General features: G+C 51.0%; 1 protein-coding gene across 2 annotated transcripts; it reads left to right on the forward strand.

Annotated features, from left to right (window-relative positions):
• The first annotated feature begins 6,108 nt into the window (after nucleotides 1-6,108).
• RAPSN (receptor associated protein of the synapse) lies at nucleotides 6,109-17,506 on the forward strand. Of its 2 annotated transcripts, XM_054439587.2 has the most exons (8): nucleotides 6,109-6,472; nucleotides 7,089-7,427; nucleotides 12,410-12,568; nucleotides 13,317-13,415; nucleotides 13,505-13,627; nucleotides 14,026-14,079; nucleotides 16,332-16,531; nucleotides 17,223-17,506. In XM_054439587.2, exons 1-8 carry the CDS (start codon nucleotides 6,281-6,283, stop codon nucleotides 17,293-17,295), a joined length of 1,239 nt encoding a protein of 412 aa, XP_054295562.1. In that variant the 5' UTR covers nucleotides 6,109-6,280; the 3' UTR covers nucleotides 17,296-17,506. The 2 variants fall into 2 exon arrangements, with proteins under 2 accessions (XP_054295562.1, XP_054295563.1); XM_054439588.2 differs by lacking the exons at nucleotides 13,505-13,627; nucleotides 14,026-14,079.
• Nucleotides 17,507-27,372: the final 9,866 nt, after the last annotated feature.

Raw genomic sequence — 27,372 nt, forward strand, 5'->3', positions numbered from 1 at the left:
AAATATTCAGTCCTCACATGCCAGATTGTGACCCTTGCTTCAGGCCCAAACTTAATTTTCTACTTTTGATTATAAAACAGGGATCTAAAATGTGAGGTGTGCAGCTGGTACCTGGCACAGCAGGCACTCTGGTGATAGTCCTGAATCCCCTGACTGTCTCACCACCTTGTGAGGTTAAGTGGTCCTGAAAAGGCCTTTTCATTTTGTGGCTGTTCCCTAACACCTTCCAGGGCTTTTCATCTACTGGGCACTGGCAAGCAAGTCTTAACTCTTTACCCTCTCCTTAATACATGCCTTCTGCCCACCCAGGCTACAGCTTTGGATAAGTTCCCAGTGACTTTGCTGTGCTTCAGGTAAAGATCGCAATGAATTCCGGAAAACTATTGTTCTGTTCTCCACTTTCGCCATCTCCCTTGTCCTCGCCTCCTTTCTAGTACAGTATAATGGTTAAGAATGGGACTCCTGGCCAGGTGTGTTGGCTCACACCTGTAATCCCAGCACTTTGGGAAGCCGAGGCAGGCATATCACCTGAGGTCAGGAGTTCGAGACCAGCCTGGACAACATGATGAAACCCCGTCTCTACTAAAAATACAAAAAAAAAAAAAAAAAAATTAGCCAGGAGTGGTGGCGCGCACCTATAATTCCAGCTACTCAGGAGGCTGAGGCACAAGAATCGTTTGAACCGGGGAGGTGGAGGTTGCAGTGAGCCAGGATTGCGCCACTGCACTCCAGCCTCCGCAACACAGCTAGATTAGATCTCAAAAAAAAAAAAAAAAAAAAAAGAACGAGACTCCTACAACCACACTGCTTCTGGTCCCAGCTGTCTAGGACCAGCAGATGGCAGTGTAGTCTTGGGCAGGTCACCTTACCTCTCCATGCCTCAGTTTCCTTATTTGTAAACTGGAAGAAATGCTTAACTCAGAAAATGTTAGAATGTTAGTTATGATTCTTCTGTTGGTCTCCTCTTACCTTGCCAGGAGCTGTGCCGTTAGTTACTAGTAGTACAAAGACAAGTAAACCACAGCCCTTGCCATAGAGGAGCATGCCCTTAACCTAACTACAGTCGCTGATTTCTGGAAAACGTGCTCAGAAATGAAATTTTTGAGGCCGGGCATGGTGGCTCACGGGAGGCTGAGGCGGGCAGATCACTTAAGGCCAAAAGTTTGAGACCAGCCTGGCCAACATGGTGGAACCCCGTCTCTACTAAAACTGCAAAACTTAGCCAGGTGTGGTGGTGCTCGCCTGTAATTCCAGCTTCTTGGGAGGCTGAGGCAGGAGAACTGCTTGAACACAGGAGGTGGAGGTTGCAGTGAGCCGAGATCCCACTGTGTCCGCAGTTGGTTCCTTCTAGTGGATTCATGCTCTCGCTGATTTCAAGAATGAAGCCGTGGACCTTTGTGGTGAGTGTTACAGCTGTTAAAGGTGGTGCAGACCCAAAGAGTGAGCAACAGCAAGATTTATTGTGGAGAGCAAAAGAACAAAGCTCCCACAGCGTGGAACGGAAGCCGAGCAGGTTACTGCTGCTGGCTTGTTGAGGGGGGGATTGGGGGCTGGTGGGGGAGGCAGCTTTTATTCCTTTGTCTCTGCCCATGTCCTGCTGATTGGCCCATTTTACAGAGCACTGATTGGTCCATTTTACAGGGTGCTGATTGGTCCATTTTACAAATCTCTAGCTAGCTACGGAGCACCAATTGGTGTGTTTTTACAGAGCACTGATTGGTGCATTTTACAAACCTCTAGTTAGCTACAGAAAAGTTCTCCAAGTCACCATTCCACCCAGGAAGTCCAGCTGGCTTCACCTCTCACCACCACGGGCACTCCAGCCTGGGCGACAAGAGTGAAAAACTCCATCTCAAAAATAATAATAATAATGAAGAAATGAAATGTTTCAAGGAAACATAAGGTACTCTGCTACCTAGAATAAGCAAGTATGGGCATATTCCCATCACTGAAGTCAGATGAGCAAAGAGCTGTCTCAGGGAAAGGACAGCTTCATCCCATCAAGTTTTCAAGTTTTGAGGTCATTTGAGTTCCCCAGGAAAGAGGAAGGCTGTGGTCCCCAACTCTGTTGGGGTGTAGATGCAGGCCGCCCTTCCTCCATTCCTTCCTGCCAGAGACTCAATGTGAACAGTGTCTGGGCCTTGGAGTGGGGAGAATCTGCTGGCCCTTCACACCTTCCCTGTGGGCCCAGCTTCCCTCCCATCTGCAGCTCAGCATCAACCCAGGCCTCCCTGAGATGAGAGAAGACCCCAGCCAGCTCTCCCTCCCTTTCCCAGGCTTAGGAGCACTCCTGTGGGGAGTCCAGGTGGCCTTGCCCAGCCACCTGTCCCAGGGCCTGCTCCCACTCTGCCTCTGCTGAGCCTGGGGCATTTGCCTTCTGATCCCCAGAGTGCCCCCTCTGACCCATTGGGCTCTCAGGAAGCAGGCCGTGTAGTTGCTCTGAATTTCCCGGTGAAGCCGTCTTTCCTCCCCTTCTTCCCCATTCACCGATATTTGACATTTATTGAGGGGCCACAGTGTGCCGGGCCTTGCTCTGGGAATACAGTCAGTAGTGAAGGAGACAAAGTCCTGCCCTGGGTTAGGGCCCAGCCATATGACCTCATTTGAATGAAGAATAAAGACTTTCAGCAAACAACCTCACTAATGTAAAATTATAGAGAGGCTGGACGTGGTGGCTCACGGGAGTAGCATCCCAGTACTTTGGGATGCTAAGGCCAGCGGATCACTTGAGCACAGGTGTTCGAAACCAGCCTGGCCAACATGGCAAAACCCCGTCTCTACTAAAAATATAAAAATTAGCTGGGTGTGGTGGCATTGCCCGTAATCCCAGCTACTTGCGAGGGTTGAGGTGGGAGGGTGGCTTGAGCCCAGGAGGTCGAGGCCTCAGTGAGCCTAGATTGCACCACTGCACTCCAGCCTGGGTGACAAAATGAGACCCTGTCTCAAAATAAAATTATAGAGATAAGTCCTGTATCAGAATGCAGTGTAATTCAATGAGAGGATAATATGCTGATTCATCCTAATTATGACTTACGAGGCAGAGTGTGGGTGTGGTGAACAGAGAAGGAATTAGGAGGTGCAAAGGCCCTGGGGCAGACAGGTAGGCAGGTACCAGAATGTAACAGATGCCATATTACTCACACTTCTGCTCCAAGCATATACCTAAGAGAAATGAAAACATGTCCCCATAAAACCTTGTACATGAATTTTTTATTTTTTTGAAACAGGGTCTTGCTCTGTCACCCAGGCTGGAGTGTAGTGGCACGATTGCGGCTCACTGCAGTCCGAGCTCCTAGGCTCAAGTGATTCTCCTGCCTCAGCCTCCCGAGTAGCTGGGACCACAGCTGTGCACTACCACACCCAGCCAATTTTTTGTTGTTGTTGTATTTTTTGTAGATATGGGGTCTCGCTATGTTTCCCAGGCTGGTCTCCAACTCCTGGGCTCAAGTGATCTGCCTGCTTCAGCCTCCTAGTGTGCTGGGATTACAGGCGTGAGCCACTGTGCCCAGCCCAATTTGTACATGAATTTTTATAGCATCATTATTCATAGTAGCCAAAAATGAAACAACCCAAATGCCCATTAACTGATGAATCAACAAAATGTATATCCAGACAATGAGTATTAACCAACCACAATAAGTAATGAAGTTCTGATACGGTTGAAAACATAGTTGAATCTTGAAAACATTATGCCAAGTTAAAGAAGCCAGTCACAGATGACCACATATTGTATGATTCCATTCCTATGAAGGGTCCACAATAGACAGGTCCATAGACACCAGGTGGCTTAAATAACGGAAATTTATTTTCTCACAGTTCTGGACGCTAGAAGTCCAAGATCAAGGAATTGGCAGAGTTGGTTTCATTGTAAGGCCTTGCTCCTGGGCTTGTAGATAGCCATCTTCTCCCTGTGTCTTCACATGCTCTTCTTCTATGTGACTGTGTCCTTTTTAAACATTTATTGTGGGCCAGGTGCGGGGGCTCACGCCTGTAATCCCAACACTTTGGGAGGCAGAGGTGGGCAGATCACAAAGTCAGGAGTTCCAGACCAGCCTGACCAACATGGTGAAACCCCGTCTCTACTAAAAATACAAAAATTAGCCAGGTGTGGTGTTGCGCACCTGTAATCCCAGCTACTCGGGAGGCTGAGGCAGGAGAATCGCTTGAACCTGGGAGGCAAAGGTTGCAGTGAGCTAAGATGGCACCACTGCACTCCAGCCTGGGTGACAGAGGGAAACTGTCTCAAAAAAAAAAAAAAAAAAAAAAGTATTGTGGTCAGGCATGGTGGCTCACGCCTATAACCCCAATACTTTGGGAGGCTCTGAGGCAGGTGGATCAACTGAGGTCAGGAGTTCGAGACCAGCCTGACCAACATGGTGAAACCCTGTCTCTACTAAATACAAAAAATTAGCCAGGCGTGGTGGCGTACACCTGTCATCCCAGCTACTTGGGAGGCTGAGGCAGGAGAATTGCTTGAACCTGGGAGGTAAAGGTCTCAGTGAGCTGAGATTGTGCCACTGCACTCCAGCCTATGCAACAAGAGCAAAACTCTGTCTCAAAAATAAAATAATTTTTAAAAATAAAAATTTATTGTTTATTTATTTTTTGAGACAAGGTCTTGCTCTGTTGCTCAGGCTGGAGTGCAGTGGCGCAATCACGGCTCACTGAAACCTCCACCTCCAGGAGTTCAAGACCAGCCTGGGCAACATGGTGAAACCCATCTCTACAAAAACTAGACAGCTGTGGTCTCAGCTACCCAGGAGACTGAGGTGGGAGGGTCGCTTGAGCCTAGGAGGTAGAGGTTGCAGTGAGCTGTGACTGCACCACTGCACTCCAGCCTAGGTGACAGAGTGAGACCCTGTCTCAAAAAAAAGGGGTCGGTGGGGATACCAGTCTTACTGGATGAGGTACCATGTGACTTCATTTTACCTTAATTACCCTTTAAAGACCCTGTCTCCAAAGACAGTCACCTTATGAGATACTGAGTGTTAGGACTTAAACATATGCGTTTGGTTGGGCGGGGACATGATTCAGTCATATCAAGGTGGGGAATGGAGTGGTGTAACTGCTGATGGGTGTGCGTGTCCTTTTTGGGGTGATTAAAATGTTCTGGAATTAGTGGCAATTAATGTGCATCTCTGTGAACATACTAAAAACCACTGAATTGCCCAGCCAGAAAGGATAAACTTTTGCCCTGGGGCAGGAAGAAGGCTGGCATGCAGAGAGAGGAGAAAGGGGGGCTGGATGAGCTGGACTGCTAGCGGGGGCCCCAATACTACATAAGACCTTTCCCTTCTCCACAGTATCTGGTGTTAAAGCTCATTATGAGGACCCTTTCAGCCCAGGGTTGGGATTGGAAGTGAGACACTGAAACTTCAAGGGCTGGGTTCTGGCCTGGGTGGGCATTTGCCATGGAGCAAAATAGCCTCTTGCAGCACATACGGGGTTTCCTGTGCCGGGCACTGTCCTAAGTCCTTCTCAACTCTTTCGTCACTGAGTTCTCATAGCAGTCCAGTGAGCCAAGTACCATTCCTCTCTTCAGTTCACCGTGCCAGGTCACTTGGCTAGGGTCCCACTAGGAGTTCGAAGGAAGCCAGGCTAGAGCTCAGGCCTCTCACCAGCTGGAGGTCTTTCCCAGACTCTCTAAGGTGAGAGTTGGTAAATGGTGTCAGCCTGGGCCTGGATGAGTGACCCACAGTGCTCAGTGAATTTCAGGAACAGAGCCAGGGGATGCTGCGGTGGGGGGTGTCTTGATGGGGGAGAAGCAGGGCTGGGCGCTCACCTGGCTTCCCCGGACCTGCAGGTCCAGCCTCGCTCTCCTTCTCCCGAGCACCTCTGGCCCAAGGCCTGCCCACTTGCTGGAGCTGGCCCCTTGGCGAGGCTGCTGGGAGGGCCCATGCTGCCAGGGTGGTCAGGGTCAGCGTCAGAGGTGCCGAAGGGACACCCAAGGGGGTGCCCAGGTGGCAAGGTGCCTGTATGCTCAGGGAAGCCACGTCCCAGCTCGCGGGTGGGTGCAGCAGAGGCCCACGTGACCTTGCTGCTGACATTCCTCAGAGGCCATGTGGCCCCAACTGGCAGCGACAGCTGCAGACGGGCTGAACCAGCTTTGTTCCCGGGGTGGCGCCTGCTCTCCATCCAGGCCCCACTCCGGCTCCCACCCGATGCTGCTTTTGTTCCCACGTTTCGGGGGGCAGCTGGCACTGTGATTCCTGTGCCATGAGTGCCTAGAGGCACGGAGCCACCAGGGATCACCCCACGTGGGGCACAGGGCTTGGGGAGGATGGGGCAGGACCAGACCAAGCAGCAGATCGAGAAGGGGCTCCAGCTGTACCAGTCCAACCAGACAGAGAAGGCATTGCAGGTGTGGATGAAGGTGCTGGAGAAGAGCTCGGACCTCATGGGGCGCTTCCGCGTGCTGGGCTGCCTGGTCACGGCCCACTCGGAGATGGGCCGCTACAAGGAGATGCTGAAGGTGGGTGTACCCGGCCTGGGGGCGTTCGAGGGTCAGGCTGGGGCCGGATGTCTCCCAGGCTCCCCAGTCCCCTCTCGGCCTCCTCGGGCTCCCCTGTGTCCCATAGGCTGGTAGCCAGGGCCCGAGGCTCTGAATTTATATCTAAGGCCCTGGGTCTTAGATACTGAGTCTTGGCATCAGATTCAGGCCTGTAGCCTTGAACTGTGGTGCCCGAGTCTCTGAGACTGAGGTTCTCCAGCCTCAGGGTCGAGGGTTTGTGGGTCTCAAGCCCAGTGTAGGTTTCAGCCTTCCTGTCTGGTGTTCTGTATCTGAGCCTGGCGGGGTGTGGGCTCCAGGGTTGCGGCTAGGGGTGGGTGGGTGGTGGAGACTCCAGATCTGAGGCTTGGGATAGAAGGTGAAGGCTGCGAGCCTGAGCTTGGAGGTGAGGCTGGGGTGTAGGGAAGGTAGCTGAGGCTGGCGGGTAGAAGCTCTGGGTCTGAAGCTTTGGGATCTGTGGCTTTGGGTGTGAGGCTGGGGGATGGGTGTGGGGCCTCCAAGTCTGAGCCTGCAGTGTGGGCTGGGGTCCCAGGCTCAGAGTCCAGGCTGAGCACCACCTGCCCACCGTCGTGGTGTGCAGTTTGCTGTGGTCCAGATCGACACGGCCCGGGAGCTGGAGGATGCCGACTTCCTCCTGGAGAGCTACCTGAACCTGGCACGCAGCAACGAGAAGCTGTGCGAGTTTCACAAGACCATCTCCTACTGCAAGACCTGCCTTGGGCTGCCTGGTACCAGGGCAGGTGCCCAGCTCGGAGGCCAGGTCAGCCTGAGCATGGGCAATGCCTTCCTGGGCCTCAGCGTCTTCCAGAAGGCCCTGGAGAGCTTCGAGAAGGCCCTGCGCTATGCCCACAACAACGATGACGCCATGCTCGAGTGCCGTGTGTGCTGCAGCCTGGGCAGCTTCTATGCCCAGGTCAAGGTGGGCCTGCACCCCAGGGGGACAGCAGTGTGTGGAGGGTTTTGGGGCTCCCCTTTCATGAGGCACACACCCTGTGGCACTACCTCATTCAGCCTTCCTTTTAGGGAGGGCTGAGGAGAGTGAGAATCAGAGAGCAAAAAGGCTTATCCAGGAAGGTAACAACTTGGCCAGGAAGCCAGCAAGGGCAGAGCCAGGATTCAAACCTTGATCTGTCTGACTTCCTGGAGGAATAATGGGAGGCTCTGTGAGGACAGGCCAGCGGCCTGCCCTGCCATGTTTGCTGTGTGGTCTTGGGCAAGTCACCTCTCCTCTCTGAACCTTGGGAGAGATCTGTAAAATGAAGGAGAATAGGACTCACCTTACAGTGGGGTTGTATGGAGTCAGTCATCAAATATTTATTGACCATCTACTGTATCCCAGGACTGTTGACCCAGGGTGTAGCACTGAGAAAAACAGCCAAGTCCCCGTCCTCACGAAGGTTGCATTCTAGTTGGGGAAGAAAGACGATCAACACAGTCAGGAAGTCAAGTGGTTAGGAGAAAGCGAAGCGGGGCAAAGGGCTGGCAGCACTGGGCGTGGGGGTGTCATAATTTCAAATATGGTGGTCGGAGGGCATCGCGGAGGTGATGTTTGATGGCTTGAAGAAGAGAGGGTGCGCCATGCAGAAATCTGGTGAGAGAGCATTCTAGGCAAAAATGGGCAAACCCCTAAAGCCAAGCTGGACCCTGGGGGAGCACCCTGGAATGTTTCCTGGAATGTTCCAGGAAAGACAGAGGCCAGCATGGCTGCCAGGCGTGTCTCAGGTGTGTGCGGAGGTAGAGAGGTGAGAGGAGGAGGGCCAACTGTGAAGGTACTGATAGGGTCAGCCACAGCAGGTTCTGACCCTGGGTATTTTTTGGCGGGGGCAGGGGCGGAGTTTTGCTCTTGTCACCCAGGCTGGAGCGCAGTGGCGCCATTTCGGCTCACTGCAACCTCCGCCTCCTGGGTTCAAGCGATTCTCCTGCCTCAGCCTCCCAAGTAGCTGGGACTACAGGCGCCCGCCACCACACCTGGCTAATTTTTGTGTTTTTAGTAGAAATGGGGTTTCACCATGTTGGCCAGGCTGGTCTTGAACTCCTGACCTCAGGGATTCGCCCGTCTTGGCCTCCCAAAGTGCTGGGATTACAGGCGTGAGCCACCGCGCCCGGCCGACCCTGGGTATTTTTGTTCCCTTTCCCCTCAGGTATCTGTGCTGTGCTTGGTCCATGGGGGATTTAATGCCTGGCCCCAGTAGATGCTTAATAAATCTTGGAGTTAGTGAGTGGATAAATGCTGATGGATCCAAGCTGGGGTGAGAGGAAATGAGTCACCAAGGATGACAGCCAGGACTTTGTTTTTAGGAAGCAGATGTAAGGGGGAGCCATTCAGTGAGATGCGATAGGACTGGGGCGGGACAGGGGTTTTTAAAAACCTTTTTAATTCTGAAGAAAAGTAAGCTAGGCATGGTGGCTCACACTTGTAATCCCAGCACTTTGAGAAGCTGAGGGGTGAGGATCACTCAAGACCAGGAGTTCCAGACCAGCCTCTACAAACAGTTTTGTTTTGTTTTTTTAATTTGGCAAGGCTTATGCCTATAATCTGAGCACTTTGAGAGGCCAAGCAGGATTGCTTGAGCCCAGGAGTTTGAGAGCAGCTTGAGCCAAACAGCAAGACCCCATCTGCACAAAAATTTAAAAATGAACCAGACATGGTGGCTCACACCTATTGTTTCAGCTACTCAGGAGGCTGAGGCGGGAGGATCACTTGAGCCCAGGAGTTTGAGGCTGCAGTGAGCCATGAGTGCTCCACTGCACTCCAGCGTGGGCAACAGAGCAAGACCCTATGTGAGAGAAAAAAAAAACAAAAAACCCAAGTGTAGGCTTGTGGGGTGTTCATTGCTAGTGGGATGTCCGTGCTTCTAAATCTTTTCAGTTATCAGAATAACTGAAGTTTATACTGACATTTCCAATTCAAATCTAATGTTTCAGGAGCTCCCCTTAACTTATTTTAAACTTGATTGTCTTTTCTCTTAGATGAAAAATCTTAGTTTCTAACAACATAATTAAATATTTGCTTTACCCTACAAAATACGTAAAATAATTCCAAAAGACAATACAAATATTACTCTAGAAAATAAAGACAACTGAATGAAGTTTAAGATTTCTTTGCTGTTCTTATGGCTTTTTGTTTTTTTTTGAGACAGTCTCACTCTGTTGTCTAGGCTGGAGTGCCAGTGGCTCGATCTCGGCTCACTGCAACTTCTACCTCCCGGGTTCAAGCAATTCTTCTGGCTCAGCCTCCCAAGTAGCTGGGACTACAGGCACACGCCACTATGCCCAGCTAATTTTCTGTATTTTCAGTAGAGACGGGGTTTCACCATGTTGGCCAGGATGGTTGACCTGGTGATCCACCCACTTCAGCCTCCCAAAGTGCTGGGATTACAGGTGTGAGCCACTGTGCCCAGCCTTGTTTTTATAATATATCCCACTATGGGTAAACTGAGTACTTTTGTTCCAAAGTCATTGAAATAATTTTTTTTTTTTTTTTTTAGAGACAGAGTCTTACTCTGTCACCCAGGCTGGAGTGCAGTGGCACAATCTCGGCCACTGAAACCTCCACCTCCCGGGTTCACGCCATTCTCCTGCCTCAGCCTCCCGAGTAGCTGGGACTACAGGCGCCTGCCACCACACCCAGCTAATTTTGTGTGTGTGTGTATTTCTAGTGGAGACGGGGTTTCACCGTGTTAGCCAGGATGGTCTGGATCTCCTGACCTTGTGGTCCACCTGCCTCGGCCTCCCAAAGTGCTGGGATTACAGGCATAAGCCACTGCGCCTGGCCGAAATAATTATTTGTGTGTGTGGTTGTAGTAATATGACACACAGTTAGGGACATTTATTTACTTTTTTTTTTTTTTTTTTGAGACGGTGTCTCCCTCTGTCACCCAGGCTGGAGTGCAGTGGCACGATCTCGGCTCACTGCAACCTCTGTCTCCCAGATTCAAGTGATTCTTCTGCCTCAGCCTCCCAAGTAGCTGAGACCACAGGCACTTGTCACTATACCTGGCTAATTTTTTTGTATTTTAGTAGTGATGGGGTTTCACCATGTTAGCCAGGATGGTCTCGATCTCCTGACTTCATGATCTGCCCGCCTTGGCCTCCCAAAGTGCTGGGATTACAGGCGTGAGCCACTGCACCCAGCCTTAGGTTTTTGTGTTTTTTTTTTTGTTTTTTTTTGTTTTTTGAGATAGGATCTTGCTCTGTCACCCAGGATGGAGTGCAGTGGCTCAATCACGGTTCACTGTAACCTAAAACTCCTGTGTTCAAGCAATCCTCCCTCCTCAGCTTCCTGAGTAGCTGGGACTACAGGCACATTCTTCCACATCTGGCTAATTTTTAAATTTTTTGTAGAGACAGTGGTCTTGCAATGTTGCCTAGGCTGATCTTGAACTCCTGGCCTCAAGCTGTTCTCCCAACTCAGCTTCCCCGAGTGCTGGGATTACAGACATGAGCCATTGCACCTGACCTCCATTTTCTATTTTTAGGTATTTTTCAAATTAAATTTAATTTTTTTAACCTATAAAACATTTATATGGCTTCAAATTTAAAAGTATGTAATAAGGCATATTAGGAAAAGGTTTTTTTGGGGGGGTTATTGACTCCTCTCTTTTGGTCATGTTAACTTGGAGCTGCTTGTTAAATATTAAGTGAAAGATCAAATAGATTTACCTTGAAAAAGAACAGTGAAATGGGGCTTTAGCTGAAGGGAAATGAGGTCAAGAGAAGGTGGGTTAGTTTTCTTTTTTCTTTCCTTCTTTTCTTTTGTTTCTTTTTTTTTTTTTTTTTTTTTTTTTTTGTGAGACAGAGTCTGCCTCTGTCACCCAGGCTGGAGTACAGTGGTGCAATCTCAGCTCACCGTATCCTCGACCTCCTGTGCTCAAGTGATTCTCCCACCTCAGCCTCTTGAGTAGCTTGGGACTACAGGCGTGCACCACCACGCACAGCTGACTTTATTTTTGTAGAGACAGGGTCTCACTAAGTTGCCCAGGCCATTCTCCAACTCCTGTGCTCAAGCGATCCTCCTGTCTTGGCCTCCCAAAGTGCTGGGATTCCAGGCGTGAACCACTGTGCCTGGCCCAGTTTTTATTTTTTAAATGAGATGAGAAATGCCAGACATGTTTGCACGTGGATGGGAAAGATGCTGTAGAAAGAACCTGACAATGCAGAGACTGCTCGTCGGGGGCTGGCATTTGATGGGAACAGGAGCCATCCTCCACAGTGAGGAAAGGAGGCAGGGAGCGTGGGAGCAGAGGTGCGGAGATGGGAGATCTGGTGGAGACAGGAGGGGAAGGAGCTTCTCCCTGATTTTCTTCCTTTTCCTCGTGGAGTTGAGGCGAGGTCATCAGCTGACCATGGGCAGGTAGAAAAAGCATTTGGAAGCTTGAGGAGAAAGTACAAGCCAATGGTTGCATCGCCTCGCTGAGTCTGTCTGATGTTCTTTTGAGCCTGTTGTGCTGCCAGTCTGCCACTGAGCTTCAGTGAACACCTGCTTCCGGGTGCCAGCAGGCAAGCTCTAGTGGAGGGATCTGGTATCTCCCATCCCTGTGCATCTCTGAAGCTGAGGAGCCCATTTGGCATTGGGAGAAAAGAGAAGCCAACTGTATTTTCTTGTCTTTTCATTCATTCACTCGACAAATATTTATTGTGCATCTACCAAGTGCCAAGAACTGTGCTAGGCTCTTGGGATGCGTCACAAGTCAGATGAGAATTCCTGAGTCCACGGAGCGACACCTTTGCACTGGCTGTTCCCTCTACCTGGGCCACTCTTGTCCTGGATGTCACAATGAATGAGCAGGCACTCAGGTCCCCCGCCCCTACCTGCTGTTAGAGAAGCCTGGTCCAGGAGCCCTTGACTTGGGGCAGCCTCTGCCACTCAGTTTGCCTCCTTCCATTCCACGTCCCCTGCAGGACTACGAGAAAGCCCTGTTCTTCCCCTGCAAGGCGGCAGAGCTTGTCAACGACTATGGCAAAGGCTGGAGCCTGAAGTACCGGGCCATGAGCCAGTACCACATGGCCGTGGCCTATCGCCTGCTGGGCCACCTGGGCAGTGCCATGGAGTGTTGTGAGGTGGGGCAGCAGGGAAGGGGGCAGGTCGGGGATGAGGTGGTGTGTGGGCCAGGGGCTGAGGCCTGGGACAGCAGGGCTTCCTTCTTCCAAATCAGCCCCTGGAAGCCCCCTAGGGCTTGCCTCTGGCCCAGCCTCTCTACAGGCGTGCACCACCATGCACAGCTAATTTTATTTTTGTAGAGACGGGGTCTCACTAAGTCACCCAGGCCTTCTCCAACTCCTGTGCTCAAGCGATCCTTGTGTCTTGGCCTCCCAAAGTGCTGGGATTCCAGGCGTGAGCCACTGTGCCTGGCCCAGTTTTTATTTTTTAAATGAGATGAGCTCTCTATAGCTGAGCTCCTGAAGGAAACATTTGTCCCCCAGCCTCATCCCAAACCCACTCCCTTCCAATCCATCTACAGGGGAGGGGGCTTCCTTCTGCCCCAACACCCTATATGGGGTACTTTGAAGGGTAGAGATGGAAGAGGGCCAGTTTCTGGAGTCCCACTGACCTGGGTTCACATCCAGCTTTGTCACTTATTGGGTGACCCCAATCAAGTCACTTCTCCTTGAGCCTCACTTTCCACCCACCTTGCTGGGTGCTGTGACTTCAGTGGTTCTGTGTGTGAACCCTCAGCACCATGATAGATTCACTAGGCTCTGAGGATGTTGCTTCCCTGGGCTGTCCCTTCAGAGGGGCCTGTTGAGGGGAGGGCACTCCAGTGGTGGTGGCAGAGGAGTAGGCCTGAGCCACTGGCCTCCCTCACAGGAGTCTATGAAGATCGCGCTGCAGCACGGGGACCGGCCACTGCAGGCGCTCTGCCTGCTCTGCTTCGCTGACATCCACCGGAGCCGTGGGGACCTGGAGGTGAGGTCACCGGGATGCAGGGGCTGGGGGCGGGGGGCAGGGGCACAGGCCTGCTGCAGCCTGATTCCATCCCCCACCTGGCTCTGCAGACAGCCTTCCCCAGGTACGACTCCGCCATGAGCATCATGACCGAGATTGGAAACCGCCTGGGGCAGGTGCAGGCGCTGCTGGGTGTGGCCAAGTGCTGGGTGGCCAGGAAGGCGCTGGACAAGGTGAGGTCGGGCCTTTCCCACAGCCTCCAGCCCTCCCAGCGCTCCCCACTTGGGGCCAGTAGGTCAGCCGGCTCTTTCAGCCACTTTGTCTGACGTCAGCCTCACCCTGATCCTACGAGGCCAGGACATTCCTGGTCATCTTCCAGGCTCGGAGAAGGCCCATCACTTGCCCCAGGACCCACAGCTAGTAAAGGGCTGGAACCCTGGGTAAACTGAGGCAGGCGGTCACTTGCCCACACAGCCCCTATGACTGTGCCCTAGTCTCTTCCTGCTGCCTTCACACACAGGGCAGCTGCCATGTCACCCTCCCTAGGCCTGCCCCCCTACCCCGTGCTTCCCTGTGAGCAAGGCCTGTCAGACAGCTCTGCCCGCAGCCCTGGCCTATGCTCACCTTCCAGGCTCTGGACGCCATCGAGAGAGCCCAGAATCTGGCCGAGGAGGTGGGGAACAAGGTCAGACTTGATTCTGCGTCCTGGATCTGGGGTCAAGGGCCCAAGTGGGGAGCATGGGTCTGGGGAAGGGCCTTCCTGAGCCTACTCACGTCATGAGCCCTTCCTGATCCTGGGAGCTGCCTGCAGCCAACCCCATACTCTGGCTCTTTCTCTGCCACCTACAGAGCACTTCTGAGGGCAGGGCAGAAGTTTCACAGCTTGGAGGATAGCAGAATTCCTCAGAAGCTTCCTGATGTTGATAAAAACTCCTAACAGTGGGCTGGACACGGTGGCTCACATCTATAATCCTAGCATTTTGGGAGGCCAAGGTAGGAGGATCACTTGAGCCCAGAAGTTCAAGAGCAGCCTGGGCTGCATAATGAGACCCACGCTCTAAAAAAAATAATAAAAATAAAATAAAATAAATTTTTTTGAGATTGAGTTTCGCTCTTGTCTCCCAGGCTGGAGTGCAATAGCGTAATCCCAGCTTACTGCAACCTCTGCCTCCGAGGTTCAAGTGATTCTCCTGCCTCAGCCTCCTGAGTAGCTGGGATTATAGGCACCCGCCACCACACTGGGCTAATTTTTGTATTTTTAGTAGAGATGGGGATTCACTGTGTTGGCCAAGCTTGTCTCAAACTCCTGACCTCAGGTGATCCACCTGCCTTGGCCTCCCAAAGTGCTGGGATTACAGGCATGAGCCACCAGGCCTCTACAAAAAATGTTTAAAAATTAGCCAGCTGTGGTGGCATACACCTGAGGTCCCAACTACTCGGGAGGCTGAGGTGGGAGGATAGCTTGAGCCCAGGAGGTCAAGGCTGCAGTGAGCTGTGATTGCTCCACTGCACTCCAGCCTGGGTAACAGAGTGAGACTTTATCTCAAAACAAACAAAAACTCCTAACAGTGGCCTAACAGTGGCCTCCACTCCCTGAGCACTGAGCACACACAGGGTCCTTATGGGTACTGGGTCCAGTCCTCACTCTCTCCCTGTGAGGTGGGTACAGCAAGCCCCAGTTTACAGATGAGGAAAAGTGAGGCTCAAAGAGGCGTCCAAGGTCCCACACCTACTAACTTGTCTGTTTTAACTACAAAGCCCATGTTCCAAATTTAATAATGGTATCTAGTGCTTGCTTTGGCAGCCCCTATTCTGAAATTGGAATAATACAGAGAAGATTAGCATGGCCTAAAAACCAAAACCAAGGCCGGGTGCGGTGGCTCACACCTGCATTTTGGGAGGCCGAGGTGGGCAGATCACCTGAGGTCAGCCTGGCCAACATGGTGAAACCCCGTCTCTACTAAAAATACAAAAATTAGCCAGGTGTGGTAGTGCACGCCTGTAATCCCAGCTGCTTGGGAGGCTGAGGCAGGAGAATCACTTGAACCCGGGAGGTGGAGGTTGCCATGAACCAAGATCGTGCCACTGCACTCCAGCCTGGGTGACAGAGCAAGACTCCATCTAAAAAAAAAAAAAAAAAAAAAAAAAAAATCGTCATAATCTTATTAAAATCTTAAAATCTTGAAAACAGGTTCACCACTTCTCAAAGCCTTCCAGATGTGCATTTCTATGAGATCCTGTGCACAGTCCAACCAAAATGCCAAAATTTGGTTGGATTATAGCCACTCTGGTTTACCTGGGTATCAGGCTGATCAGAAATGCTGATGAGCTATTGTGTGTATATTTAATTAATAAAAACAGGAAAGCAAATTAATTATTATTTTTTTTTTTTTTGAGACAGAGTTTCACTCTTAGAGCCCAGGCTGGAGTGCAGTGGTGCGATCTCAGCTTACTGCAACCTCTGCCTCCTGGGTTCAAGCGATTCTCCTGCCTCAGTCTCCTGAGTAGCAGGGATTACAGGCACTCGCCACCACCCCCGGCTAATTTTTGTATTTTTAGTAGAGATGGGGTTTTGCCATGTTGGCCAGGCTGGTCGCGAACTCCTGGCCTCAGGCGATCCACCTGCCTCGGCCTCCCCAAGTGCTGGAATTACAGGCATGAGCCACGGCGCCCTGCCGCAAATTATTATGGAGTCTGTGCACCAGGTTTGGTCATAAAATCTTTCAAAAACATGGGGTCTCCAGGCAGTTCTGGGGGGTGAAGACTTCTGATCTCACCCACCCCCTCATTCTGCATGAAAGGAAGCAAGGTCCCAGAGAGGGCAGGACATTTTTCCGAGGTCCATCAGCAAGACAGGGAAGTGGCTGAGACTGGAGCCTACCTGCACTGACTTTGCTCTCATCCCCCACCGCCGCTCTCTACTCCTGCGGGCCCCAGCTGAGCCAACTCAAGCTGCACTGTCTGAGTGAGAGCATTTACCGCAGCAAAGGGCTGCAGCGGGAACTGCGGGCGCACGTTGTGAGGTTCCACGAGTGTGTGGAGGAGACGGAGCTCTACTGCGGCCTGTGCGGCGAGTCCATAGGCGAGAAGAACAGCCGGCTGCAGGCCCTGCCCTGCTCCCACATCTTCCACCTCAGGTGGGGGCTCCTGGGGGAGTGGACAGGGGTGGGCAGGGTCTCTTCGGGACACTCTAGGGCCCAGCTGGCCTAATCACAGCAATAATACTAATAGCAAACACTTAACCTTGGCCAGGCGTGGTGGCTCACGTCTGTCTCGCAAGCACTTTGGGAGGCCGAGGCGGGCTGATCACTTGAACCCCAGAGTTCAAGATCATCTTGGCCAACATGGTGAAACCCTGTCTCTACTAAAAATACAAAAATTACCCAGGCATGGCGGTGGGAGCCTGTGATCCCAGCTACTCGGGAGGCTGAGGCAGGAGAATCACTTGAACCCGGGAGGCAGAGGCTGCAGTGAGCTGAGATCTGTGGCCATTCTTTTCATAATCCCCAAAGAGAAGTCAGAGAGGCCCCTGAAAGGTCATTAGGTCAGACATCCAGGGCCAGACCTGCCCTGGGTCTGGCTCCATCCCATCCTCTCGACTCCCAGCCCATACTCTGCCCTGGAGGTCCTTAGGGCAGAGGAGGAGAGGGGCAAGCCGGGTGCAGTGGGAGCCTGGGTGGACCGTTCCCTTCCCTTCCACTGCTGCTGAACAGCCACCAGGATGCATCCTAGCCCCTGCAGAGGGCAGGCAAGGAAGGAAGAGAGGGCCCAGGGCCCGGAGGGAAGGACAGGCCTCAGGGGAGTGGACAGGGCCCTTTGCCTCCCCAGGTGCCTGCAGAACAACGGGACCCGGAGCTGTCCCAACTGCCGCCGCTCGTCCATGAAGCCTGGTTTTGTGTGACTCCTGGCAGCAGGCGTGGGCTTCCTCCTCGCCACTCCTGCTCTTTCTCCACTGCACGCCGGAGGCCCATTTACTGCTGGGGCAGCTGCCAGGGCGTCCTCACCACAGCCAAGGCCTTGGGGCCTGCCCACGGCTGCTCCCCTGGGCCCAGCTCCCCTCCCTGCCTCTTTGTACTTTGCTCTTTATAGAAAAATAAACTGTTTGTACCTGGTCCCAGAGATTCCGACTTTCCATGCCCAAGGTCTGAGGAGTGGGGAGAGTGGGAGTGAGGCGCCCCACGGGAGCTTCCTCAGATGCAAGTGTTTCCTCTGCACGTATGTACAAGGGCCTCCATCAGCCCCTCCAGGAACTTGGGATGCCACAGAGACGCGATCCGTGCAGTGAGAAGCTGACATGCGGGGGGTGGGAGGGTATATGATAAACAGGAAACACACAGTTTGGAAAGCCTGGTAGGAAGCTGCTATAGACGAATCGTGTCTCCCCAGATTCCCGTGTTGAAGCCTTAGTCCGTTTGGGCTGTCGTAACAAAACAGACTGGGTGGCTTGTAAACAACAGGAATTGATATCTCACAGTTCTGGAGGCTGGGAAGTCCAAGATCAAGGCACCTGCAGATTGGGTGTCTGGTGAGGGCGCACATTCTTTTTCACAGATGGAGTCTTCTTGCTGTGTTCTTGCATGGTGGAAGGGACAAGGAAGTTCTCTGCATTCCTTTTTTTTTTTTTTTGAGACAGGGTCTCACTCTGTCACCCAGGCTGGAGTGCAGTGGTGAGATCTCAGCTCATTGCAACCTCCGCCTCCCGGGTTCAAGCAATTCTCCTGCCTCAGCCTCCCGAGTAGCTGGGATTACAGACACGCATCAACACGCCTGGCTAATTTTTGTATTTTTAGTAGAGACGGGGTTTCACCAAGTTGGCTAGGCTGGTCTCTAACTCCTGACCTCAAAAGATCCACCTGTCTTGGCCTCCCAAAGTGCTGGGATTACAGGCGAGAACCACCATGCCGGGCACAGTCCCTTAATAAGGGCACTAATCCCATTTATAAGGGCTCCACCCTCATGACCTAATTGCCTCCCAAAGGCTTCACCTGCCTAATAGGACAGTCCTAGCAGGCTCATATAAAGTGATAAGTTCTTTGTAACAATAAAGAGTAGAGCCTGGTTGTGTGCAGTGGTTCCTGCTTGTAATTCCAGCACTTTGGGAGGCCGAGGTGGGTGGGTCACTTGAGCCCAGGAGTTCAAGACCAGCCTGTACAACACAGCAAAACCCTGTCTCTAGAAAAAAAAAAATACAAAAATTAGTCAGCATGGTGGCACACACCTGTAGTCCCAGCTACTCGGGAGGATGAAGCAGGAGAATCTCTTGAACCTGGGAGGCAGAGGTTGCAGTGAGCCGAGATCATACTACTGCACTTCAGCCTGGGGGACAGAGCAATACTCTGTCTCAAAAAAAAATAAGAGTAGAAGCCTGGCGCAGTGGCTCACACCTGTAATCCCAGCACTCTGGGAGGCAGAGGGGAGGTTGGATCACCTGAGGTCAGGAGTTTGAGACCAGCCTGACCAACATGGTGAAACCCCGTCTCTACTAAAAATACAAACATTAGCTGGGCGCGGTGGTGGGTGCCTGTAATCCCAGCTCCTCGGGAGGCTGAAGCAGGAGAATCGCTTGATCCCAGGAGGTGGCAGTTGTGGTGAGCTGAGATTGTGCCATTGCACTCCAGCCTGGGCAACAGAGCGAGACTCCATCTCAAAAAAGAAAAAAGAGTAGAGCCTGGTCCCTCTTCCTCATGTTCATCCCCCTCCCTAAACCAGTCCTAAAACCATTAAGTGGGACAGAGCAAGAACAAGCATCTGTGTGGAGGGGTGACCTGGTGTGAGGCATTGGAATCTAAGCAGGCTGAAGAGTGTCCACACAGGGGAAGGCCTGGGGTGAGAGGTCAGAACCTGTGTGGAGAGAGGAGGGAATCCACACATGGGGTTGGGTTGTTCTGAAGTGTCAGAGACCAAGCCCAAGGAGGGGCAGCCTGGCGTGGGCCATTGGGACCTCACCAGGGTAAGGAGGCATCCAAATTGGTGAAGGTTTGTGTGAGGCATCAGAGCTTGAGTAGAGCGAATAGGCCATGCACGTGATTTGGGGCATCCTGGCGGGGGGCATTAGGTCAAGGATGGAGTGAAGAGGGTTCTGTGTGTGGAAGTGAGTGGCAGCGGAACACTGGGTACACAGAGGGGGTTGATCAAACAAGTAAGTAGGTCGGGTGCGGTGGCTCACAGTCTATAATCCCAGCACTCTGGGAGGCCGAGGCAAGTGGATCACTTGACGTCAGGAGTTCGAGAGCAGCCTGGCCAACATGGTGAAACCCCATCTCTACTAAAAATACAAAAAAAAAATTAGCCTGGCGTGGTGGCAGGCGCCTGTAGTCCCAGCTACTCGGGAGGCTGAGACAGGAGAATGGTGTGAACCCAGGAAGCGGAGTTTGCAGTGAGCCGAGATCCTGCCACTGCACTCCAGCCTGGGTGACAGAGCAAGACTCTGTCTCAAAAAAAAAAAAAAAAAAAATTATCTGGGCGTGGTGGCGCACACTTGTAATCCCAGCTACCCAGGAGGCTGAGGCAGGAGAATCCCTTGAGCCCAGGAGGTGGAGGTTGCAGTGAGCTGAGATCACTGGGCAACAAGAGTGAGACTCCATCTCAAAAAAAAAAAAAAGTAGGTAGATTAAGGACAGTGGAAGGCAGGCAGTTTTCTCACTTTTTTTTTTTTTTTAGATGGAGTCTTGCTTTGTCACCCAGGCTGGAGTGCAATGCCTCCATCTTGGCTCACTGCAACCTCTGCCTCCTGGGTTGAAGCAATTCTCCTGCCTCAGCCTCCTGAGTAGCTGGGACTACAGGCATGTGCCACCATGCCAGCTAATTTTTTGCATTTTTAGTAGAGACAGGGTTTCACTGTGTCAGCCAGGATGGTCTCGATCTCCTGACCCCATGATCCCCCTGCCTCAGCCTCCCAAAGTGCTGAGATTACAGGTGTGAGCCACCGTGCCTGGCCGCTTTCTCACTATTGATGGAGAGAATTACAAATATGGAAAGGGAGAGAACCAGAGTGGACCCTGTGGCGTTGAATTAGAATTGTAAGAATCAGTGTGAACTCATGGACTTCAAAATATACGGGTAGATCTAGAAATAAATATAGTTATAAATGTGTGTGTCCACCAGCCTGGGCACAGTGATATGCCAACAGCAATGAGCTCACCCAGCAGCCAGGGCTTGGCTTCGAAACACCACGTTTCACTAAAAGGAACCAAGGCTCTTTGGTTAAGGGCCTGATTCCAGGGCTGGGTCATGGAGAGTACAAGATGAGCCAGAGCTATTTTGTGCGCCAGAAAGCAAGGGAAGTTGAAAGAATAATGAGGAAAACTCAAAGGACACAGGAGCCAGCTTGGATGGGCTCCCAGCGGCCAATGATAATGAGTAACAGTGATTGTCTCAGCTCAGGCTGCCGTAACAAAGCACCTTAGGATGGGAAGCTTAAACAACTAAAACTTACAGTTCTAGAGACAGGACATCCAAGATCGAGATGCCAGAAAATTCAAGAAGCCTCTCCTCCTGACTTGCCCTTCTCTCTGTGTTCTTACAAGACTTTCCCCCTATGCTCCTGTGGTGACAGCAAGATCGAGCTCTCTCTCTCTCTTTTTATTTTATGTATTTATTTATTTTTGAGACAGAGTCTCGCTCTGTTGCCCAGGCTGGAGTGCAGTGGCGTGATCTTGGCTCACTGCCTCAGCCTCCCAAGTAGCCAGGATTACAGGTATGTGCCACTACACCCACCTAATTTTTGTATTTTTAGTAGAGATAGGGTTTCACCATGTTGGTCAGGCTGGTCATGAAGTCCTGGACTCAAGCAATCCGCCTGCCTCAGCCTCCCAAAATGCTGGGATTACAGGCACGTGTCACCACACCCGGCTAATTTTTGTATTTTTAGTAGAGACAGGATTTGGCCATGTTGGCCAGGCTGGTCTCAAACACCTGACCTCAGGTGATCTGCCCCCTGCCCCCCAGTCTCTTTCCCTCCCTCCCTCCCTCCCTTTGTCTTCCTCTTCCTATAAAGGCACTAATTGGCTGGGTGTGGTGGCTCACACCTGTAACTCCAGTAGTTTGGGAGGCGGAGGCAGGCAAATCACTTGAGGTCAGCAGTTCGAGACCAGCCTGGGCAACACGGCGAAACCCCGTCTCTACTAAAAATACAAAAATTAGCCACGTGTGGTGGTGTACATCTGTAATCCCAACTACTTGGGAGGCTGAGGTGGGAGTATCACTTGAGCCCAGGAGGCAGAGGCTGCAATGAGCTGAGATGGCACCACTGCACTCCAGCCTGGGCCAGAGTGAGACCCTGTGGAAAAAAAAAAAAAAAAAGGCTGGGCCTCATTGAGAAGGTGGCATGTGAGTGAAACCTTAAAGGAGGTGAGAGACTGAACTAAGCAGATTTCCTGGAGAGAGCGTTCTCCTACAGAACAGAATCCTAAGACAGGAGCTTGCCTGATATGCTCAGGAGCAGCAGGGAGGCCTGTAAGTGAGCAGGAGGGAAGGAGGAGGAGTGGAGGCTGGGAGGAGAGTGTGGTGTGAACACACGCAGGCCTTGGGAAGGACTTTGGCTCCTGCTGTGGCGAGTCGGGCACCTGCTGAGGATTTTGAGCAGAGGAATGACGTGATCTGACTTGGTTTTACAAGAATTCCTCTGGTTGCTACGTGGAGAACAGATTCGATACAAGACAGCTGGCCTGAATGTTTCAAAAATGCCAAGGCCATGAAAGACCAAAATGTTTGGGAGACTGTTCCAGAATAAAGGAGATTAAAGAGCTGTGACAACTAAATGGATCATGTGACCCTTGACTTGATGCTGGATTTTAAAAATTATTTTATTTTATTTTATTTATTTATTTTTTAGACAGAGTCTCGCTGTGTTGCCCAGGCTGGAGTGCAGTGGTGCGATATCGGCTCACTGCAACCTCCACCTTCCAGGTTCAAGCAATTCTCCTGCCTCAGCCTCCCAAGTAGCTGGGATTACAGGTGCCCACCACAGCGCCCAGCTAATTTTTTGTATTTTTAGTAGAGACAAGGTTTCGCCATGTTGGCCAGGCTGGTCTATGAACTCCTGACCTCAGGTGATCCACCCGCCTCGGCCTCCCAAAGTGCTGGGATTACAGGCGTGAGCCACCGCGCCTGGCCAACGATTCTGGATTTTTTTTTAAAGGCTATAAGGGATGTTTAGGGAATAATTTAAGACATTTTTATATAGACTATATATTGGATATTATTGCATCAATATTAAATTCCCTGGGTATGACTATATCTATATATATATATAGATTTTTTTTTTTGAGACAGAGTCTCCCTCTGTCACCTAGGCTGGAGTGCAGTGGCACGATCTTGGCTCACTGCTACCTCCACCTCCCAGGCTCAAGTGATTCTCCTGCCTCAGCCTCCTGAGTAGCTGGGATTACAGGCATGCACCACCATGCCCGGCTAATTTTTGTATTTTTAGTAGAGACAGGGTTTCTCCATGTTGGCCACACTGGTCTCAAATACCAACCTCAAGTGATCCGCCTGCTTTGGCCTCCCAAAATTCTGGGGCTACAGGTGTGAGCCACCACCCCCAGCTGACAATGTATTATACTACCAATGTATCGTGGCTATGTATGAAAATGTCTGTTTTTAGGAGACACGGGCTGAAATATTTACAGGTGAAGTGTCATGAAGTCTGGAAGTTATTTTGATTTTTTTTTTTTTTGTGATGGAGTCTTGCTGTGTTGCCCAGGCTGGAGTGCAGTGGCCTGATCTCAGCTCATTGCATCCTCTGCCTCCCAGGTTCAAGTGATTAACTTGCCTCAGCCTCCCAAGTAACTAGAACTATAGGCATGCGCCACTGATTTTTGTGTTTTTAGTAGAGACGAGGTTTCACCATGTTGGCCAGCTGGTCTCGAATTCCTGACCTCAAGTGATCTGTTCACCTTGGCCTCCCAAAGTGCTGAGATTACAGGCATGAGCCACCGTGCCCGGACAGAAATGACGTTCTCTGTCATCCATGCCAGAGTGTGGTGGCACGATCATAGCTCACTGCGGCCTTGACCTCCTGGGCTCAGGTGTTCCTCCTGCCTCTACCTCCTGAGTAACTGGGACTACAGGCATGTGCCACCGCACCTGGCTAATTTTTTAAAATTATTTTTAGAGATGGGCTCTCCCTACATTGCCCAGGCTGGTCTCAAACCCCTGGGCTCAAGAGATTCTCCTGCCTTGGCCTCCCAGACTGCTGGGATTACAGCCATGAGCTACCTCACCCAGCCTGTAGCTTACTTTGAAATGGTTTGGGAATAAATGTGTGTGTGTACACACACAGAGGGAGAGAGAGCAAAGTCAAATGTGGCAAAATGTTATCAACTGGCAAATCTAGACGACAGGTACACAGGTGTTCATTGTCTATTCTTTAAACTTTGTTGTATGTTCAACATTTTTCAAAATAAAGCGTTTTTCAAAATAATAGATTTTAGAAAGCATTGTCCAGAGAAACAGAACCAATAGGATCTCTTTGCTTGTACTTTTGTTTTTTTGTGTTTTTTTGTTTGTTTGTTTTGAGATGGAAACTTGGTCTAGTCGCCCAGGCTGGAGTGCAATAGCGCGATCTCAGCTCATTGCAACCTCCGCCTCCCAGGTTCAAGCAATTCTCCTGCCTCAGCGTCCTGAGTATCTGGGATTACAGACGCCCACCACCAACGCCCGGCTAATTTTTTTTGTATTTTTAGTAGAGACGGGGTTACTCCATGTTGGTCAGCCTGGTCTCGAACTCCTGACCTCAGGCGATCTACCTGCCTCGGCCTCCCAAGGTGCTGGGATTACAGGCGTGAGCCACCGCGCCTGGCTGCTTGTACTTTTAATGGCAAAAACTGCAATTACTTCTGCACCAACCTGCTATATAAAGAGATGTAGTATAAGGACTTGGCTCATGTGATTATGGAGTTTAGCAAGTCCCTAGATCTGCAGGGTGAGTTCCGGAGACTGAGGAGACTTGATGGTTTTGTTCCAGCCTGATTCAGAAGGTCTGAGAACCAGGAGAGCTGATGGGGTAGTTCTCCTCTGAAGGCTGTCAGGCTGAAGCCCCATGAAGAATAATGTTTCAGTTCAACTCCAAAGGCAGAAAAGACCTTTGTGTCTGTCAGAAGGGAATCTGGCAGGAAGAACTCCCTCGGAGTCAGCCTTTCTGTTCAACGCCTGCAACTGACAGGATGAGGCCCACCCACATTAGAGAGGGCAACCTGCTTTCCTCAGTCTCCTGATTTAAATGTCAATCTTGTCTAAAAACAGCCTGACAAAAAGACCCAGAATAATGTTGAACCAAACATCTGGGCATCCCATGGCCCAGTCAAAATTAACCATCACAGGAGGGTTAGGGCAGAATCCAGGAGACCCTATAATAATCTAGGGATAGTGGTGGCTCATGCCTATAATCCCAGCACTTTGGGAGGCGGAGGTGGGCAGACTGCTTGAGGTCAGGAGTTTGAGACCAGCCTGGCCAACATGGTGAAACCCCATCTCTACTAAAAATATAAAAATTAGCCAGGCATGGTGGCGTGCACCTGTAATCTCAGCTACTCGGGAGGCTGAGGGAAGAGAATTGCTTGAACCTCGGAGGCAGAGGTTGCAGTGAGCCAAGATAGTACCACTGCACTCCAGCCTGGGCAACAGAGCGAGACTCCATCTCAAATGCAACAGCAATGCCAAATAATAATAATAATAATAAGCTAGGTCTGAGATGATGGTGGCTTGAACCAGGGTGATAGGCAATGGAGGGAGTGAGAAATGGTCCTATTCAAGGGGGTTAGGAGGAGTTATATCTTTCGTTTTGGAAATTTTCAAATAGATACAAAAGGAGAGAAACCAATGAATTTCCATCTCAGCCTTAACTATGCATTTCAGCACATGGACAATCTTGTTTACCCCCAAAAGCTCCACCAAGCTCCACACCCTCCACTTGATTGTTTTGATTCAGATCTTACTATTTTTGAATTCTGGATATTTGTTTAAGGTAGACTCAATGAGATTTCCAGGTGGACTGGATTTGCTGTTGAGGTAGGAGGTGGGACTTGACTCCAGAGGCAGGGCTCAGATATTGGACCAAATTGAAGACTAGCTAAAACATGGATGGGGCAGAGGCACCTCTCCAGAAGACACGCCCACCAGTGTGCCATGTCAGTTTGCCGTTGCCATGGCAACACCTGAAAGTTACCACCCCTTTCCATGGCAACAATTCAATGACCTGAAGTTACCACCCTTTTTCTAGAAATGTCTACATTATATGTCCCTTAATTTGCATACAGTTAAAAGTAAGTGTAAATAGGAGTGCAACTCTGCCCCTGAGCTGCTACTCTAGGTATGCTGCCTCTGGGGTGGCGCCTCTGCTGCTGCTGTACCCTACTTCTTCAATGAAAGTTGCTGCCTAACCCCACCAGCTCACCCTTGAATTCCTTCATTGGTGAAGCCAAGAACCCTCCTTGGCTAAGCCCCAATTTTGGGGCTTGTTTGTCCTGCATCAGTGAGGGAAGAGAGAAGTCAAGAATGACTCCAGGTGCAGTGGCTGATGCATGTAATACCAGGACTTTGGGAGGCGGAGGTTGGTGGATTGCTTGAGCCCAGGATTTTGAGACCAGCCTGGGCAACATGGTGAAACCCCATCTCTACAAAAAACACAAAACTGGCCAGGCGCGGTGGCTCACACCTGTAATCCCAGCACTTTGGGAGGCCAAGACGGGTGGATCACCTGAGGTTAGGAGTTCAAGACCAGCCTGACCAACATGGAGAAACCCCACCTCTACTAAAAATACAAAATTAGACAGGCATGGTGGTGCATGCCTGTAATCCCAGCTACTTGGGAGGCTGAGGCAGGAGAATTGCTTGAACCCAGGAGGTGGAGGTTGCAGTGAGCCCAGATCGTGCCACTGCACTCCAGCCTGGGCAACAAGAGTGAAACTCTGTCTCAGGAAAAAAAAAAACCCACAAAAATTAGCTGGGTGTGGTGGTGTGCATCTGTAGTCCCAGCTACTCAGGAGGCTGAGGTGGGAGAATCACCTGAGCCTGGGAAGTGGAGGCTGCAGCGAGCTGTGATCACACCACTGGGTGACAGACTGAGTGACAGACTGAGTGACAGACTGAGTGACACTCAGCCTGGGTGACAGACTGAGACTCTGTCTCAAAACAAACAAACAAAAACAAAGAATGACTCCAGGGTTTTGGCCTGGTGGCTCTCACCCCAGCTTGATGCCAAGACAGAAACATCTGTTCTAGGCCTGGCCTAGACCTCTTCTCTCTAGAGGCCCAGATGGACCAGAGGCCTCTAATTCAGCCAACCTCTTTCTCCCTGAGGACATGCTCTGCTCCAGGTTCCCAGCTCCTTGCTGGGACTGACCTCCTGGTACTTCCTTGACCTTTTTGAGCAGAGTGAACCCTCATAAACTATTCTCCTTTTTCTCCCATCTCCCCAAGACATTCCTACTCCTGGGCTCCCAAGATAATCAATCCCTGTCATTCTAGCCAGGATTAAAGAAGGAGATGTTCAGGGCCGGGTACAGTGGCTCACGCCTCTAATCACTTTGGGAGGCCGAGACAGGCTGATCACCTGAAGTCAGGAGTTTGAGATCAGCCTGACCAACATGGTGAAACACCGTCTCTACTAAAAATACAAAAATTAGCCAGGTATGGTTGTGGGTGCCTTTAGTCCCAGCTATTTGGGAGGCTGAGACAGGAGAATCACTTGAACCCAGGAGGTGGAGGTTGCAGTGAGCTGTGATTGTGCCACTGCACTCCAGCCTGGGTGACAGAGCAAGACTCTGTCTCAAAAAAAAAAAAAGAATGAGACGTTCAGTCTAGAATGGTCCTAAAATTCAGGTGGGTCAATCCTTCTCTTTAACATTCCACCAGGCTGTGGTCCGGCACTGGCTTTGGGGATTAGGAAAAAGATTGCAGTACAGAACTGAGCTCAATTCTGAATACAGGAAACACAGCTGGGAATTTATAACCAAAGCAACGTGAAGGGGTCAGTGGA

This window comes from Pongo pygmaeus, chromosome 9 (assembly GCF_028885625.2).
Source record: "Pongo pygmaeus isolate AG05252 chromosome 9, NHGRI_mPonPyg2-v2.0_pri, whole genome shotgun sequence".
In the NCBI taxonomy this organism is placed as follows: Eukaryota; Metazoa; Chordata; class Mammalia; order Primates; family Hominidae; genus Pongo; species Pongo pygmaeus.